The 19,929-nt window shown below is 38.4% G+C and overlaps 1 protein-coding gene across 2 annotated transcripts in view; it reads left to right on the top strand.

The window, feature by feature from the left end:
- TAF2 (TATA-box binding protein associated factor 2) overlaps positions 1–19,929 on the top strand; it is a 67,833-nt gene that overhangs the window by 27,869 nt on the left and 20,035 nt on the right. For both annotated transcript variants that reach the window (XM_084747903.1, XM_084747904.1), the window contains exons 12-21: positions 1,757–1,911; positions 2,543–2,657; positions 3,101–3,210; positions 3,906–3,971; positions 5,244–5,496; positions 8,047–8,187; positions 10,199–10,309; positions 12,461–12,654; positions 14,112–14,251; positions 16,272–16,341. In XM_084747903.1, the coding sequence (XP_084604029.1) occupies positions 1,757–1,911; positions 2,543–2,657; positions 3,101–3,210; positions 3,906–3,971; positions 5,244–5,496; positions 8,047–8,187; positions 10,199–10,309; positions 12,461–12,654; positions 14,112–14,251; positions 16,272–16,341 (1,355 nt within the window). The remainder of the gene's footprint in view (positions 1–1,756; positions 1,912–2,542; positions 2,658–3,100; positions 3,211–3,905; positions 3,972–5,243; positions 5,497–8,046; positions 8,188–10,198; positions 10,310–12,460; positions 12,655–14,111; positions 14,252–16,271; positions 16,342–19,929) is intronic.

Here is a 19,929-nt window from a genome sequence, read left to right as displayed (position 1 = left end):
AGGTCCCTGTCCTGTTTAAGGGCTTAGCTGCCTCTGTACTTCAGCTTTGATGCCTTCAACACACCTCTGTCTCTTGGGCTCACCTGGTGATGTCATGGCTCTGGCACCTCCAGCATCTTGAGGTCTCCGATACAACTCAGGCTTCAAGCCAACAGCTTCGCGAAATGGCTTCTGAAGGCTTCTGTGTAGGAGCTCTGCCTCACGTCCGACCTCAGGTGCTCCACTTAACACGAGGGAGATTCCGCAACCTGATACTTTGTTGTTATTACATTTTGCTATATTATAAAGTAAGTTATATAAATAAATAAGTATATGTTTGTGTGTAATTATATGTATACACACATACATAAGATAAAATAGTAGAATCAAAATAGATGGATTACTTGTATAAGTATATATGCTTTTTGGCCCCTCCTTTCTTTTTCTCCATTCTATTCAGTTCTGACTTTCCTTTTTTTTTCTTTTTTGAGATGCTGAGAATCAAATATATGATCTTGTACTTACTAGAGAAATGCTGTACCACTGATAGATGTATTAAAAAAAAGTTAACTGTCCCCTCCCCCCTATTGATAACATTCTTCTTCTTTTTTTTTTTTTTTTTCAAGACAGGGTTTCTCTGTGTAGTCTTGGCTGTGCTGGACTTGCTGTAGACCAGGCTGGCCTCAAATTCACAGAGATCCACCTGCCTCTGCATCCCAAGTGCTGGCATTAAAGGCGTACACCACTTCTGTCCAGCTGATAACATTCTTAAAGACCGTCTTAAAATAAAAACTTAAAAATAATTTATTTTTGTTGAGGATGTAGTTCATTAGAATGCTTGCTTAATGTGAATGTGGTCTTGGGTTTTGTTATTGTTTTTTTTTTTTCTGGTTTTTCAAGACAGGGTTTCTCTGTGTAGCCCTGGCTGTCCTGGAACTTACTTTGTAGCCCAAGCTAGCTTTGAACTCACAGAGATTTGTCTGCCTCTGCCTCCCAAGTACTGGGATAAAAGGTGTGCACCACCATACCCAGCCTGGGGCCATGGGTTTAATCCCTGATGTCATAAAAATGGAATTATAACTTTTCTTTAAAGATTGAAGAACAAAAACAGAAAACGAGAAAACTGAGCCATGAGAGGGCATTTATACTTCTTAGAGTAGTTCAGATTTAATTAGTATTGTCATTTATGAATTTACTTTCGTAGTGCTAACTAGCTGTGATACTTGCACATGTGCTAGGTAAATGCCATCCCACTGAGTCACACTCCACGCTTCCCTCCTATTTCTTTTTTTTAAGTGGAAGAATACATGAGATTTATGACATGTCTGACGTGAGAGTACTAGGCTCCTAATGAGTCTTCCTAGTTTTAAAGTCCACTGTAAAATTTGGCAGGTATTATATTTTGTATTTCATATTCTTTTTTTTTTTTTTTTTTTTGAGACATGGTTTCTCTGTGTAGCCCTGGCTGTTCTGGACTTGCTTTGTAGACCAGGCTGGCCTTGAACTCACAGTGACCGCTTGCCTCAGCCTCCTAAGTGCTGGAATTAAAAGCATACACCACCGCGCCCATTACTAGCATTCAGTAATGTTTCTATGAACAGTGCTCTTACATCCTATTTAAATAATTGTGTGTTTCTCTTGCTTTTGTAGTATTTAACCTGAAAAATGTGTATGTTATGTAATTGCTATAGTCTGTAAATGGTCACATGAAGTTGCAGTGCAGACTAGGTGCAGTGTACAGTTGGGAACACTGTTATATGTGCTTCTGTCCTTGCAGGTTTTCAATAAACTGCTAAGTCTGGCCAGTACTGCTTCATCTCAGAAGTTCCAGTCACATATGTGGAGCCAGATGCTGGTTTCTACCTATGGGTTTTTGAAGTCCATTTCCAATGTCTCTGGCAAAGACATCCAGCCCTTAATAAAGCAGTGGGTGTATCCTTTTCAGCAGCAGCTCAGCAGCGTGGAAGGGGGTAGGCTGTGTGGAAGATGGGAAAGAGGGAGGGGATCCATCGATAGTCTTAAGAAGTAGAAATAACTGAGCTGTGACTCATACCTTCTAAAGATCCTTCCAAAGACGGAGTATTCATGTGTAAACACTGATGTTTCTATTTATAAAATTTGGCATGTTTTGGACTTTTTAATATGAGCAGAAAGGTAGATTCCATGATAAGGTAAATACTCTAGCAGACAGACTTACAGCATTACTTGGAAGATGAAATGGTCTGGTGACTTTGAAATGTGCTCAGGGCTTGGCACAACTTGAATGGTATCTTGGAACTTGGCAATTTTGAGTTTTTCACTTCAAGGTACTATTAATAATCCAGTACAGTGGTGTTACTTTCAAAACACAAGCTTTTCAGCATTTCAGAAATTTTAATCTGGGAAACATTTTTCAAAAGAATTTTGAATATTTTGCCACCTGGGATATAATGAAATACACTTTAAGACTTTGATTTAGTGAGAATACATTGAAAATTATTAATATATTAGATTTTTTTTTGCTTTTTATATTTTTTTGGCACATTTTATTTCAGTATGTAAAATTTCCTTTACAATTCTTCAGAGACCAGAGTGGAGTGGTAAAGTTTTATGGAAGTTTTGCATTTAATAGGAAACGAAACGTTTTAGAACTAGAAATAAAGCAAGATTACACATCTCCTGGAACTCAGAAGTACGTGGTAAGTGCTTTTCTAGAAGAGTGTGGTGCACTGTTGTCTCTAGTTTCTGTAGAGGTGGCTCCTGAGCTGTGGTGACTAATGAGTCTGTCGTAAGTACTTGAGGGGAAGCATCTACAGACAGATTTCAGAGCATGTAGCTTTGCACTTCCCTGTCCTGACACCAGCTGCCATTGCACGACTGTTATATGTGTGTGTGTATGTGTGTTTGAGACATGGTTTCTCTGTGTGACAGAATCTTGACTGTCCTGGACTAGCTTTGTAGGCTGGCCTTGAACTCAAAGATCCACCTGCCTCTGCCTCCCCAGTGCTGGGATTAAAGGCATGTGCCACTATGCCCAGCTAAGTGTATATCTTGATTTATCTGTCTAAATGTAAGGATATATATTGGGCATTTTCGATGAGTCTTTAAATGATAAGTTGTTGTTGTATTTTTTGTTTTTAAGGGACCACTTAAAGTAACAGTGCAAGAGTTAGACGGATCCTTCAACCATACCTTGCAAATTGAAGAAAACAGCCTTAAGCATGATATCCCCTGCCACTCTAAGAGCAGAAGGTAGGCACTGTGTCACCACTTCCATATGCTAAAGAGGAACTGCAAATCCCACATGTAAAAATGCCTAAGTAAAACTACAGCAAAATGTTACCTGCTAGCTTTTTCTTGTATGCTACTTCAAGGTAGCATTTACAGTGTGATTTTGTTGTTGTTTCTGAGACACATTCTCATGTAGCCTGCTAGCCTTGATCTTCTTACTTCCACCTCCCAAATATTAGAGTCACAGGCATGTATCCACCTGCCCCCACCCCAACACATACACCCAACTCTTTCTGTTGTTGAAGCACCTTTGCCTTTGGAATCAAGTATTTTTTATATTTATTTGAGTTATTTTTAGGACAGAGTCTTCAGGCTGTGCTAAGGGCATTTTTGTGCCTCTGCCTCCCAAGTACTGGGATTATAGGCTTGTGCTACCATGTTTACCTAGAAATAACTTTTTTTCTTTTGAGAAGAGAGTCTTATGTATCCCAGGCTGGCTTGCTTTCCATTAACCTTTAATAAGAAAAAAATTCAATATTTATATTCTGTAGCTTCAAGGTTGATTTTGTTGTTTTAAAGCTCCATTTCATTGTATACTTGTCTTTGGCATATCTTTCAGTATTTCATGAAACCTTTTATTTGAACTTTGCCTACTCGATACCTGCATTCTGATTTGGAAGATCCCAGTTTTCAGTTTTACTTTTCTTTAAATATAGGAATAAGAAGAAAAAAATCCCACTGATGAATGGGGAAGAGGTTGACATGGATCTTTCTGCAATGGAGTAAGTTACTTAAAAGTATGTAATTATCTTTGAAATGCATGCTTTTAAAACCATTTGAAGCCAAGAGAAACTGTTAGAAAAAATTTAAATAAAATCATGACTCATTAATGATAGAAAATTACGTTGAGACTAGGTTAATGTTCAGAAACATTACAAGGAAATGCAGTAGTACAGGCATGGGCGCAACCGTAATCTCTTGGTGGCTTCTTGACTAGTACTTCTCAAACTGATAGGCCTGTGACCCGTGTCACATTTCAGATTCATTACGTTATTTGTGGGCCTGAAGATGTTTCAGGTGAATCCCAAGTGTTAATGATTGTGTTTGGGACAGTGTTGCAGAGCATGTTGAGACTACCTTGTGTTTCAAACTGTCTGAGCACCACTCTTCTGAACTTAATTTTTATTTTTGGTCTCTTGAGACGAGGTCTCTTATAACCCAGTTAGTTTTCCTTAGCCTGTCCTTTTTTTTGTTTTAAACTTGCATTTTTGTTTTAATTTTAACTTTATATTTTGCATGTTTTGTTTGTGTAGATATCTGTGTATGACATGCACACCTGGTGCCTGTGGAGGTTAAAAGTGAGCGCCCACTTCCCTAGAACTGCAGTTATAGACTGTTGTGAGCTACCCTGAGGGTGCTGGGAATTGAACCTGGGTCCTCTTTAAGAACAAGAGTTCTTAACCACTGAGCATCTCTGTTGAATATTTTTATAATAAGTACTTCATGAGCACACAGTATTGAAGTGAATTAGTATTATAAAGTGGTATTATTTTAATCAAATACTGACATAGACTTGATTTTTGGTTTGTATGTTACTTGACGCATACACGAGAATAAATCAGTGGGTGGTCAAATTATGATTTCAGCTTTCTTGACAAAAGTAGTCACAGTACTTAAATATCAACTAAAATTAGTTCAGTAAAATAAATGCTTTCTTTTTTTTATTTCTTTTTGGTTTTTAAATAAGGGATACTGTTTATTCTAGCCATTTATTAGCTTATAGAAAGTTAAACAAAGAAAGTTTGTGTCATTTGTGTTTTGACATTTCATAATTGCAGGTAAAAATGCCCAGAATGATGTTTTCAGTAGAATATTTGGAATGTGATATTTTATGTGACAACTCTTCATATTGTTAGAGATCTTATTAGTAAGATTGTAAGAAAGTTAGCATACCAGTGAAAAGTTTGTTGGGGTTTAGTATATGGCTATAATACTGCACAGCAGCATGAGTTCAGCCTTGTGAAAGTTTTAAAATTGTATTTATTTTCTCTCAGCGCCGATTCCCCTTTGTTGTGGATAAGGATAGACCCAGACATGTCTGCCCTGAGGAAGGTGGAATTTGAGCAGGCTGATTTTATGTGGCAGTATCAGCTCCGCTATGAGAGAGATGTTGTTGCCCAGCAGGAGTCCATCTTGGCGCTGGAGAAGTTCCCCACCCCGGCATCACGTCTCGCGCTCACTGATACCCTAGAGCAGGAGCAGTGTTTCTACCGGGTGAGGATGGCAGCGTGCTTCTGTCTCGCCAAGGTGAGGGTATACACGAGACGGGAAGCCTGCGGAAGACTGCTGGCCACTTTATACAAGGCCTCCAAGACTGAATTAAACTCACCTGAGTCTCTCTGTTTTTTCATGGTAATGCTTCCTTTGAAAGCTTGTACCAAATGCTTCTAATAACACTGATTTGAAAGAAACATATTTGACATAAAGATAGATATGTACAAAAAGTTGTATTTGTCAAACTGAAAACTAAGGAGAATTTTTCCATTTTTAAATTGCCAACCATATTTCAAGACTAAGAAAAATTTGGATAGAAATATTATTGGGAGCTGGAGCAGTGGCTCAGCGGTTAAGATTTCTGGCTGCTCTTCCAGAGGCCCTGAACCCAATTTCTAGCCACCACATGGTGTCTCACAACCATCTATAAGTGGCATCCAGTGCCCTCTTCTGGCCTGCAGGCATAACGTGCCTAAATAAACCTTTAAATAGTGAAACAAAACTGATTGTAGTGTTTTTATGTAAGAATACATAAAATTAACAAATTTTAATTGTTCCATTATAGCAGTTACATTATTTTGGTGTAAGAATTAAACTTAGTGAGGACTAATCTACATTAATTGGCTCTATAATTTAACATTCTAGAAGAAGTTAATTTATCAAAAAACAGCCCCCCCCCCCTTGGTTTTTCAGGTCAGGGTTTCTCTGTGTAGCTCTGGCTGTTCTAGAATTCACCTTCTAGACCAGGCTGGCCTCGAACCCACAGAGATCCACCTGCCTCTGCTTTCCGAGTGCTGAGGTTAAATGTGTGCACCACTGCCACCCAGCAAAAAACAGTCTTTAGATTGAAGAAGAATCTAGAACCAGAAAAATGCAGACAGAATGTTGACCAGAAATACTGTCTAGCAAGTGTTTATTTTTTGTTATTTAAAGCATCTGGATGATAGGTTTATTCCCATTTCAGTGCGTTCTAGTGCTTTCTGTTTGTTTTGTCTTTAGTAACAGCATGCAGTTGACTTTCTCCACTCTCAGATATTAGGTAAAGACTGAGATTATTTGTTAGGGATATATTTCATTGGTACTCTGAAGTCATAGCAGAACCATAAAGCTACAAGATATAGTATTTACTCACAATTTCCTTTATTTCAGATTTTTTTATATGCCCTAAAAATATTAAGGGGGGTTTTTCTGAGGCACTTTTTCTTCACTATTTAAATAATTTTTATTAAAGCAAGAAATTTAACAACCTATATTATGTGTCCTTGTTCAGCTATCAGTTCTGTTAGTTAATTGTTAACTGTCAGTTCCGTTAGTTAAAACAGAACCACCATCCTAGCTTTTCCACGGCACAGAATTAAGTGGTTAAGGGAAGGAAAGCTTTAACATTCTGTACTTTGATGAGCAACCCTTTTCCTGGAGTCTTTAATACATTAATTTGTTTTTCTATTTAAACATTTTTGTGAATTTGTTGTTTTGCATCAGGTAATCTAGGACTAGCCTTGCTTACTTAAACATAGCATTTGCTTGACATATAAAGTTCAGTGTTTCTTTTCCTTTATTTTTATCTTTTGTAACTTTTTAAATTGTGTCTAAATTTGAGGTATTTATTTATTTTTTTATCTGTGAAGCATGGTTTCTTGTCATGTACCCAGATCAATGTAAACCGCCAGAACCCCAGGGGCTTTCTGGGCAGCTGCCACAGCTTGCAGGAACTGTAGCCTCTTCAGCCTTGGAGTGAGACACACAGGAGACTCCAGCTATGAACCAGCTCTGGGCTAGCAGTCTCCAACAGCATACCAGTGATTTGCCTACAAAAGTAGGGTACCTGGCTTGAATAAGAAAGAACACCCTCGGGAGGCAGAGGCAGGCGGATCACTGTGAGTTCGAGGCCAGTCTGGTCTACAAAGCAAGTCTAGGACAGCCAAGGCTACACAGAGAAACCCTGTCTCGAAAAACAAACAAACAAACAAACAAAAACAAAACAAAACAAAAACAAAAGAAGAAGAAAGAAAGAAAGAACACCGCTCACTCAGCATTGGCTTGCTCTTGAGTAGTAGGAAGCACTTAGAGGCTCTGGGGCCTTGTACATGGCCTGGGGTTGGGATAGAATCTCTTCCGTACCCTAGGCTGGCCGGGAACTTACATTCACCATGTCATAGCCCTGCCTTGGCAGTCTTTAAATAAACAATACATCATATTTGGCTTGCTTTCCAAACAGTAATGTTTTAATTCTGATAAGGTTAAAAAAATAGCAGAGAGTTACAGCTACCTAACTGGATGTGGACAAACCCAGTCAGAGAAGCTTTGCAAGCATGTTTTTCTTAAATACAAGCGGATGCTGCCACTTAGAAACTAACTTGTGTAAAACAACCATGAGTGCACACAGTGGGGCCAAAAGCCCCCATTGTGTTTATTTATTTATTTATTTTTGGTGGGTGGGTTTGTATGTTTTCTTGGAAGTGGGTGATAAAAGACCAAATTGTATCAATTTCCAAATGTAGTGTTGGCTTTCAGAAAGCTGTTCTGTCTTCCATGTGTATTTAAACGGTGATGGGAAGTCCTTCATCTTCTGGTTGTTTACAGATTGCAAACTCAATGGTGAGCACATGGACGGGGCCACCAGCCATGAAGTCCCTCTTTACGAGAATGTTTTGTTGTAAAACTTGTCCAAACATCGTGAAAACAAACAACTTCATGAGTTTTCAGAGTTATTTTCTACAGAAGGTACGCCTTATTTCTCTTTGTTCTTATGATCTTTTTTTTTATCTTTTATATTAACCTAACTTAATTGATGCTCGCCTCATATGATTTTTTAATCCACAAACTCATGTGTCTGTTTAACTTGTAAACTGCATATTATAGATGTGTATTTCTTACAAGTCAGCCTCTGCTCTAAAGCTTATCTGAAATTTTAAGTGATCACTGATTTTTATCAGCTTTCTACAAATCATATGCACATTACTTGTAACATGCCGAGAAGCAAATGGCTGCATGACACCTGCCTCCATGCAAGCTAGCCAAGCCGTGGCACTGTGAGGTGGGCAGCTCCTGATTCACATGGCTGGCTAGGAGAAAGGCCTGCGCATACTCCATACCTCAGTTCCCCATGCAACCAATCAGAGGCCATTCATTTCTCCCTATAGCCTATGCTCTTCTGGACTTGCTGTGTGGATCAGGCTAGCCTCAAACTCACAGAGATCCCCCTGCCTCTGCCTCCCTCAGATACTGGGATTACAGGCATGAGTCATCTCACTTGGCTAATTATGAGACTCTCTTGGTTTTACTTTTGTTGTCTGTACGTATTGCTTCCAGAATGTGTTTGTATTGCTTCCAGAATGTGTTTGTATGTGTATTAGTTTGCAGTGAGAAGTTTATTTCTTACTGTGGGTTGAAGTAAAACTTGGGAAGATGATGCCTTTAGTCCTATTGACTTTTACATAACACTTCAGTTTGGCAGAAGAGAAAATTAATGACTAAATCAATCATTTAAATATGCCTTGCAAAAGTGCAAATAGGAGGGAGAACAGACTCTTCTGTGGGGAAAAGGAACTTTCCCCTAGTTTTTCCTACAAAATTAACCCTGACTGCATCAGTTCCTGTTCTCATTGCTGTGACAAAGGCAGCGGAAGGAAATAGGGTTTTTCTGGCTTACAGCTCCAGGGGACCTAGTCCATCCTGGCTAAACAAGCATGGCTCAGAGCACGAGGTGGCTGCTCAGTCAGGAAGCAAAGAAATGAACCCTGTCTCTCAGCTCACCTTCTCCTTTTTATTTGTTGTGGCACCTCAGTCCATGGGATACTGTCACCCATAGGGTAGCTCTTCCTGACTTCCAGCTAGACCACTCAAACTGTCACACCACTGTTGCCTCTGAATACTGCCCCTTTTTACTTGAGACAAGGCTCTGGCTCTGTAGCTCATGCTGGCCTGGAATTCTTAATCATCCTGCGTCTATCTCCAGTGTGCTGGAATTAACAGGAGTGTACCACCATTCTAGCTGCTCCTCTTTTAATCAAATTTTAAAACGAGCCATTTCTTTTTTGATTGTCCAGTTCAAAAGGGAAAGTCTTGATCTCTTCCATGTCCCAAGTAGGACTAAGATTTCTGTGCATCTCCTCTTCTCTCTAGGGCTTAATTGGCTTTATTTCACCGGCAGATTTTACTGTTGTGTGTCTTCGTGTTTACACTAACAGAAAACTGCTTATGAAATTTTAGAAAGAAAAAAGGTACGCTGAGTATTAGATTACTGTCTGTTGTTAGTCTGTGGGTTGGTGAGCTGTGCTGTTGGTTTAGTGTCTCTCACCAGCGGATCCTTGAGCCCGGAAAATGATTTTGAGGAAACAAGGCAGTAAGAAACCAGTCAATGCTTATCTAGAGTAGTAGATAGTGAAGGTGGGAGTTAAAAATGAACCAGTGCTGAAATTGTATGCTCTTTCTACCATATCTCTTAGAAGTGAAGTGCTATAATTTACATAATACATACTTTCTTCTAGCAAGTGAGGGCTAAGGCACATAGCTTGTAGAATGTGTCCACTAATGAAAATATTCCCTGATTTCTTGCTCATTTCAATAGTAAGGCTTTTAGATATGTCTGTAGTGGGAGCACATGGGACATGGGGTATTGAAGTCTATCTAGGTATCTGTGTTAACCCCAGTGTAATTCTTTCTGGAGTACACATTACTATAGAAATAAGTTGTTGAGTTATTTGCTTAAAACTCTTTCCCTTTTTTTTTGTAGACTATGCCAGTTGCAATGGCTTTGTTAAGAGATGTACATAATCTTTGTCCCAAAGAAGTTTTAACATTTATTTTAGACTTAATCAAGTACAATGACAACAGGAAAAATAAGGTAAGGTGCTTTTCTCAATGAATATTGCAAAGTACCCAGTAATGTTTGTTTTTAGGATAATATATGGGGCCTCAGCCTCCAGGACAGCAATAAAAGAAAGGAAAAAGTACTTGTTTCTGGAGTCATTTGTGAGCCCATAGTACTTTCTAGAGCAAGAGGCATTTGGCATGGTTTTATTAGAATAATCAGTGGATGGAGGCCAAGATTAACTGGTTCTTAAATGCTTCTTGAAACCCCTATAGTGCAGAGAGACTAATGCATCAAATTGGGGGAGCCAGCTGGAACTTGGTTTTATGAAGCCTAACAGCACAATTTGATTTTGTTACATGTGTGTGTGGTCTGTGCGTGTTTGTGCATGTGAGTCTGCAGGGGCTTGACCTGTGGGATGATGGGACTGTGAGACTTTGTGCATGCCTCTATATGTGTGTGTGCACACGTGTGTAGGCCAGGAAGCTTCTGAAAGAAGTTAGAATGTTGAGGCAGCTGCAATCTGAAGAGTGGAAGAGGAAGAGGAGGAATGCATAGTTGTCATTATTCTGTGCATGTTTCTTTTTAAAAATAGTATTATGTTGTTGGAAGGAAGATGATGTTACTGATAGGTTTGACTTTTTATTTTTTGATCCTCTACTGGGATTTTCTGTTCTTTGAAATACATGTTTTGTCTAAGTTGCTTTTCTTTAAGGGGGCTCTTTGTTCCTTTTTCTGTCTCTCTTTCTTACTCTTTCTTCTTTTCCCTTATTTTATATACATGTGTATGTGCAGGGCCATGCACCTGTGTGACCATGCGTGCATGCTTCTGTGTGTGTGTGTGTGTGTGTGTGTGTGTGTGTGTGTGTGTGTCTTGTTTGCATATGTACCCTGTGCAGGAGGCAAGAAGAGGGTCCTGAACTTAAAGGTGGTTGGGAGCCTGCATAGGAACCAAACTCCAGTCCTCTGTAAGAGCAGTAAGTGGCCTTAAACTCTTGAGTCATCTTTAGATGTGTTTTGTTGATACTCAGAGTGTTAGTTGATTGGAAGCTTTGTATTGATTTCAGGATCTGTAGACTGTAATTTTTTTCTATGTGTATGTGTCTGTGGTATACTTATATGTGTGTCCATATGTGTCTAAGAGCATCTGCATGTGGGGTTGCATATACATGTGTGCTCCCCTTCCTGCCTACAGAGACCTGGGTTGGTCTTTCTTTTTTTCTCTTTCATTCCTTCTTTTTTCCTTATTCCCTTCCTCCATTCCTTTCTTTTTTTTCTTTTCTTTCCTCCTTCCCTTCCTTCCTTCCTTTCTTCCTCTTTCTTTCTTCTTTCCTTCCTTCCTCTTTTCTTTCTTTCTTTCTTTCTTTCTTTCTTTCTTTCTTTCTTTCTTTCTTTCTTTCTCCTCTGATACAGGGATTTACTTGTTGTCCTAGAATTCACCCTGTAGACCAGGTTGGCCTCAAACTCAATGAAAGCCACCTGCCTGAATCCCCACCACCAAGCTCAAGTGACCTTCTTGTTTGTTCTCCACTTTATGTATTGGAGTATTGTTTTCCACTTGAATCCAGAGCTTGCCAATTTGGCTAATCTAGCTCCAGCTTGCTTCAGAGATTCTGTCTCTGCCTACTGAGTGCTGGGCCTACATGTGGCTCCCATCCCCACCCAGGTTGTATGTGAATGCTGGGGCCTAAACCCTGGCCCTCATATCTGATGGCAAGCACTTACCCACTGAACCATCTCACCAGCTCCTAGTGGACTGTAATCTCTATAATCTCTTTGTTGTCTTTCTTTCTCTGTTTTTTTTTTTTACTATAATAATTTGGTTAGATCATTGTAGGAGGATCATACATATGGTGAGTGTTTAATATACTAATAGATCGCTGATGAATATAGCATTTTCATTTTTTTCTAAAGCATAATTCTATACAAAGAACAGGTTGGCATTACTGGAAAACTTGCCATTAGAGAGAGAGAGAGGAGAGAGAGAGAGAAAGAGAAAGGGAGTGTGTGTGTGTGTGTGTGTGTGTGTGTGTGTGTGTGTGTGTGTGTGTGTGATGCTGGTGATGAACTCATACTAAAGTACTCTACTTCTGCTGAGCTGAAATGATTTGAAGTTATATGTGTTATGTTAGCATCTCATGAAAAGGCTTAGTTATATCTTCTCTTAATTGTTCTTTGGCTTAGTTTTCAGATAACTACTATCGTGCAGAAATGATTGATGCCCTGGCTAACTCCGTTACACCTGCTGTCAGTGTGAATAATGAAGTCAGAACTTTGGATAACTTAAATCCTGATGTGCGACTAATTCTTGAAGAAATAACTCGGTTTTTGAATATGGAAAAACTTCTCCCAAGTTACAGACATACTATCACTGTCAGGTGGCACTCAGTTCTTTGCTGCTTCTTTAAAATTAATCATTTCTATGAAATTAAATGGGGAAAATTAAAAATAGGAAATTTAAATTTTCTAATACTATCATTGCCTAGCAAGATAAATTGTTAATATTTGGAAACTATCCTTTATAATTTTCCTCTTTGTAATGGAATCAGTTTTCCTCATATGTTCTAATTTTCTAAGAAAATATTATTTTGTATTTTTGTGCATGCGGGCATGCCCACATACATACAAGCACATGGTGATGTGTGTGCAGGTCAGAAATCAGCTTCGTGGACTTGATTCTCTTTCCACCTTTATGTGGGCTGGGCGTGGAGCTCAGATTCCCAAGCTTGCGTATGTCAAGAGCCTTCACTGCTTAGCTAACTCACCAACCCTAGAAATTCTTCCTAAGAAAAATATTTTGATGTTAGGATCATTTTTTTTTTTTTTACTATCAGTCACTATTGTGTAAACAACCCATTTTGGGTTTTTTGAGACAAGGTCTCGTGTAGGTCATCAGTCTGTGTAGCCAAGGATCACCTTGACACACCTCCTGGTCCTCCTGCCTTCACCTTCAGCTGCTGAAGCCAGCTTCAGAGGACTTTCTGGTTTTCTCTTTGCTTTTGTGTAGGGGTCCAAAGAGTTCTGCTTATTTTTTTGAGTTTGCTAAAAGTTGATTACTGATTATAAAAAATTTTAGCCTTCCTTTTTTTTTTTTTAATTTTTAATTTTTTCTTCTAATTTTCAAGACAGGATTTCACTATGCCTTTTGGGCTGTTCTGGAACTCACTCTGTAGACCAGACTGGCCTCAAACTCAGAGATCCGCCTGCCTCTTGTCTCCTACCCTTGTCCTCCCTCAACCAAGTGTTGGATTAAAAGCTTGCCACCATGTCCAGCTAGTCTTCCATTTTTATAGTGACAGAATACAAGATTTCTGGAGAAAGTACTCTATTTAAATTATATTTTTACTAAGTACTTAGTTCTTTTCTGAGATATGTTTTTGTTGATATGTATGTAAATCTGAGTTTACAAGTATGTTTTGAGATTTGTTTTCATATTATTTAGATATTAATATTGAAATTTTATCATAAAATTGAACATTACATAATTGAATATGAATTCAAATTACAAGTTTTTAAAATTTATTTTTATTTTATTTTGATGCCAGGGACCAAACGGCCCGTGGCTATATGTGTGAGTGTTTTGCTTGCATTTATATCTGTGTGCATGGGCATTGGATCTAGGACTAGAGTAAGAGACAGTTGTGAGTCACCATGTGGGTGCTGGAAATCAAATCTGGGTCCTCCAGATGAGCAGCCGATGTTCCTAACTCCTGAGGCATGTCTCCAGCCCCATGAAAGAGGATTTTAATTGACTGACAAATGGCTCCCTAACACCTACCGAACGAATTTTGTTCATGAGATAGAAGAGGAAGTAATTAGCTTCTCTTCTCACTAGTTGCTTAAGAGCCATACGGGTGCTTCAGAAGAACGGACACGTGCCAAGTGACTCATCTCTGTTCAAGTCCTATGCCGAGTACGGCCACTTCGTGGACATCAGGATAGCGGCTCTGGAGGCTGTTGTTGATTACACGAAAGGTAATGCTGTCCAGGGGGGGCTTGCTCCTTGGAAGCACATCTCAGAGCCACTCTTCCTTACCTTTGTAGTACACGCACTACAGATGTTTTAATGGTTTCTAATTTCTTTTTATTCAGCATACAAAGTAGTAGGTAGATTTCACCATGATGTTTTCATACATTATCTATCCTTTATTGTTAAGGATAGATTTTCCTTTGGGAGTTTGTTACATGGGGGGCTGGAGAGAGAGCTCAGCAGCTAAGAGCACTTACTGCTCTTATAGAGGAGTAAGACAGGTCAGTTCCCAGCACCCATATCAGGCCACTAATTCTAGGGGCTTGCCTTACTGACTTTTAGTTGGTTTTGTAATGATAGGAAAAAAAAAAAGAAATTACAGATGTTTTTAATTCATGGGAGAAGACAGCAAATTCCACAAATCTAATTTTATGTTATTTTAAAAAAGAAGAGATTCGGGAAGAATACCTAAGGGTTCAAGGAAATAGTTTACAAGTGCATAAAATGTATAACTATGCAAACAACACAAGAGCCAATAACTTCAACAGGAAAATTAGATTAGGCCTCAAGTTCAAAGAAATAAAAAGTATGACAGTGAATAAAATAGAGGTCAGAGAAAATAATGCAGGACATAGTGCAATACTCTGGAAAGTGTAAATTAAAGTGGCATCAGCTGCTTCTACTGCAATTTTAATTTTTTATTTCTTAACTTCCTAGATATATCAGAACCAGGATGTTGTACAGAGTTCAAAGATAGTGTATAGGACTCTGTTGAAGCACCACCTGTCCCTGTGTTAAAGTTTCTTTATAATTCCACTTTGCTTCATGACTCATTCTGCAAAGAAAGATGCTATAGTCTCCAGTTATAGATTATGAAATCAAAAGACCATAAACAACACAGCCATTGCCAAGCTGTCACGTGTGGAACTTCCCAGCCCATGTATAATTAATTAAGTCTTACAACTAAGCTTTATAAATTTCAACAGAAATGCCTACAGACAGAAGGCAAAGAGAGTAGTAACCATATTGTGTTTATATATGTATGTTTGCCTTGATTCTGAGGCACTGCCGTTTATGTCCTTTCATTTATGTGTGACTTGCTGTTAAGTGAATTACTTGACAAACAGTAAACATAAATAACTCTGTGTCTCTATATCTGTTTTGATATTTTGCCACCTTAAATCTGGACTTTTTGAGATCATCTGATTTTTTAGTATGCCTAACCTTCTTTTCTAAGATAGATGAAGGATAATGTGTCTTAGAAATAGGAAGAATTCATACTACCCAAAATGAAATAGAATACTAATATGTTTCCAAACGAATACTAAACTAATACATATAGTTTAAAAAACTGGTACTTACGTTTGAGCCATGACTTCTATAGTTTAAAATACTGGTGTTCATATTAGAAGATGAGAGAATGAAAATCTGTTGTGCATAAAATTGTGTCACCATAGCTTCTCAGTTCTTAAAAGTATGTTGGAAAGGCAGTGTGTGAATGGCAGTAGTATCTCTGTCAGTTTCAGTCATAAGGTGTATTGTCATTGCCTTTCTTTCTTGGGAAGAACCATGTGGGCAGAAACATGTTTATATTTAAGATACTGTTGTGTGTCAAGCATTTAAGCATTTAATAAGTTGGGCAGATTTTGTCCAAGCAATTGTGTCTCATTTAGGGCTTTTAATGAGTTAGTTGAATTTTAGTATGAACTATATCTGGGCACTATATTTTGGTACTACTTTGTATTGATGTTTGGCTGAATGCATACTGAGTACTATTTTTGTTCTTGGTTGCATATAGCATGACATTTGTGAAAGTTACAGCTGGCCTTGTGCATACAAAGTTTAAAAAAAATGCTGATTAGTTATTTAGACTCTTCAACTGTATGACAGTCCAGCTAAGAATCTTACTTATGTAATGTCCCTACTTATCACTTGTTATTTCATTTGTTGTAATTAATACTATATTATTTACTGATATTATACTATTTACATATATTAACTATATTGTTACTATTTTATTTTCAGTGGACAGGAGTTATGAAGAACTTCAGTGGCTACTAAATATGATTCAGACTGACCCTGTCCCCTATGTAAGGTTAGTTTATATATTTAACATCTTGATTATAGACCTGAAATGAGTTAGAACATGGATGAATATTGTATATGGGAAAGATTTTTTTAATGTGGGAATAGGGCACTGGGTGGATGGTAGTGCACACCTTTAATTCCAGCACTCAAGAGGATCTCTGTGAGTTTGAGGCCAGGCTGGTCTACAAAGCAAGTCCAGGACAGCCAAAGCTACACAGAGAAACCCTGTCTTGAAACAACCCCCCTCCCTACCTCCCACCGCCACAAAAAATGGGAATAGGTTATGCATTTTTAAGTCTTTTTCTTATGTGACTAAAAAATATATTATTAATAGTTTGTTTTAATTTGAACTCTTCTTTTTTAACTTGTAACAGTTTGTAGTGGATAGGAATGACTAACTTGTGTCTATGTGTGTGCATGCACATGGACCGCAGACGCACCTGGAGGCCAGAGGACAGGGCCTTACCATGGAGCCATAGCCCGGCTCACATTTGTTCATTCAGTTCATTCAAACCCTTACATTTTAGTTGAATTAATTGTTTTTTAATCTTAAGAAACTAGAGGATTGCACTCTTCATGTGCAATCTACCTTTGTGTTTGTAGCAACTGCTTTTATTCATGCTTTTTTCTTTTTTTTTTTTAACACAATGGGGCAGGTTTTTTTACAGAATTAAATCTAACCATTTCTAGCCAGGCGTGGTGGCACATGCCTTTAATCTCAGCACTCGGGAGGCAGAAGCAGGCGAATTGCTGGGAGTTCGAGGACAGTCTGATCTACAAAGCGAGTAGTCCAGGATAGCCAAGGCTACACAGAGAAACCCTGTCTCAAAAAACTAACAAAACCAAACAAACCAAACAAAAAATTTCTGTCTTCCTTTCTTTGTACATTGTAGACACTCAGATTTTTATTTGATTTGATATTATGACTTTATAGAACAGAATGTTAGAGTTGAAGAACATTTCATGTAGCAGCAAGGACTTAGACCCAGAGGCCTTAAATGCCTTGTTCAACTTTCCACGTCATTTGTCTGAAGATATTCTTGACATTAACTCAGGGGCTGGAGAGATGGCTCAGAAGTAAGAGCACTGGCTGTTCTTCCTAAAGATTCCGAGTTCAGTTCCCAGTAACCACATGGTGCCTCATAACCATCTATTATGAGATCTGGAGTCTTCCTCTGGCCTGTTGGCTCACATGCAGGCAGAATAGTGTATAAATAAATAATACATACTCTTGAAAAAAAAAAAGGATGGCAGAGTGCCTTATTAAAATGACATAAACTCTGCCTGCTCATCTTTGAAATGCCTCTGAGTGTGAGCAGTCTGCTTAAGAGTTGAGGCATACCCAGGCAGGGGTGTGCACCTTTAATCCCAGCATTCAGGAGGCACAGGCCAGCCTGCTCTACAGGTTCCAGGACAGCTAGGGCTATACCAAAAAAACCTGTCTTAGGGGGAAAAAAGATCTTGGGCATTTTATAACAGTGACTTCTTGGTTAGATAACTATATATTTCAATGTCTTAAGTAATGTCACAAATTTTTATATAAAATTTTGTCAATATTTTAATGTTCTTGATTTATGATCGGTATTGCGGTTTGAGTAGTCTGTCCTTGTGAATGATATAAAGTTGAAATGCAGAAATAAATCTGATAGCTTCCCATTTTAAAGTACAGACAAGGAATCCTCATTCCTGTGTCTAAAATGATGTATGAAGTTAAGTCTTTGGTAGCAACTGGGAACAGAAACTATAAATGCAGTACAAATAACTTAACCGTTTGTTTTGAATCACTTGTTGCTTAAAGCTTAATCATTTGTTTTCAATTTACATGAATAAAAAAATTAACATATGTACTTCTTACAGCTTATTTTAAGGAGTAGATACTTAACATCTGTTTCAGAGAGTACCTTGGGACGCATTGTCATAGCTGTTGTTACTGTATTACACATTGGTATATAATAACTATTGATAAATAATGACTATTGAAATTATTGCATTACACACTGTATCTCTACTTGAGTGCTTTTGAAATGTAGTTTCAGGCTGTTTTGTTCATTTAAATGTCAAGAACCCTATTTACAGAATGCACTGAAAATCCATTTGTAAGTATGCTTAATGACATGAGAGAAGACAAAAACTGATTCCTGCAAGTTGTCTTCTGGCCTTTACACACATGCCATGGCACACACACCCCACGACCACATCTCCACATCATGACACTGAGTGGTCACAGAATAAAACACAGTGATTGCTCTCTCAGTGGTGTTTTATTTTGTTCTAGAAAGGGTCTGACTATGTAATCTTGGCTGGCCTGAATCTCTCTATGTAGGCCAGTCTGGCCATGAATTCACAGAGATCCACTTGGCTCTGTTTCCCAAGTGCACCTGGCTGTGCTTTAATTCATTTCCCTTTATTTTATTTTTTTCCAATGGGCGTTGTGGTGAAATGGTATAGATTTTCAATTCCTGTTTCTGTGATGGGATCCTTCAGAATGTGCTTTGGTAAAATTGTGAGGGTCACCCAGAAGTCAGAAGCAAGGAGAGCTCACATGACTGCACTTTAATCTCCACTGTAGCAGGAAGTGTGACATCTACAAAGATCTCGCCCTGGACTAGGGCAGTTCCCTCAAGTCCTGTTCTCCCCTAAAATCCCACAGTCCTGTTGCGCTTAAGCATATAAATACTTACATACATGATGTTAACATCAGAGCTTGGTTATTGGTCATGTTTGTCACTTCCACTGCTGTCACCCCGGAAAGTTCCGGATCAGATCTTTTGCCACTGCCTAATCCATGGCACATTAGATAAAGTTAGCTAATTGCATATGAGTTCCACCCATTTCTTTTCTCCTTGTTTATACTCAAGATTCCCATTCCTCTTAATTCTTACATTTTTGCTTACTCTAGTCCTGGCTATATCTTTTCACTAAGCACTAGGCTCCCACCAGAGCTCTCCCCTCCTTTTCTATTCCTCTTTCTATGCTCATAGCATCAGATATTTTCTTCTTAAGACTTTGTCTTATTCATTGTACCTTATCTCCTGTAAAAACTGCCTTGTGACTAAACCTTCTGCCATGGAGTTTAACAGTTACTTCTGAAAATACTTTGCTTACTTGCCTCTTTCCATTATTCAGGTTTTAGGTTTGTTTATTTATGACAGTGTTTTGCTATAAAACATAGCCTGGCCTTGGACTCACCTATTCTTTTGCCTCAGTCAGAGTGCTCAGACTGATGTGCCACTATGGTTTACTCAAATGCAGCATATTGTGAAGACACTCCCTGCCCTCCTTTTTTGTGTGTTGTATTATTAAAATGTAACTGCATGCTTCCATGCTTTTCAGGGATGCTTTGATAAAGTTTGTGTTAACTTGGACTATTGACCCATGTTTGAATTTTTTTGTTCTATTGTCCTATTTTAAAGATTAAAAAAAAAAAGAATTTTCATACTTCACCACCAGGCAGTTGGTTGGTTTGATTGCTTTTGTTTTCAATACTCTTAAAAAATGAATAAGATGAGATGAGCATAGTATTGCACACCTCTAATCGCAGCACTGGGGAGGCACAGGGAGGTAGATCTCTGTGAGTTCGAGGCCAGCCTGGTTC

Source organism: Acomys minous (genome assembly GCF_964271855.1).
Source record: "Acomys minous genome assembly, chromosome: 12".
Lineage (NCBI taxonomy): Eukaryota > Metazoa > Chordata > Mammalia > Rodentia > Muridae > Acomys > Acomys minous.
The sequence above is the reverse complement of the archived record's forward strand: the minus strand, read 5'-3'. Positions and strand labels throughout refer to the sequence as shown.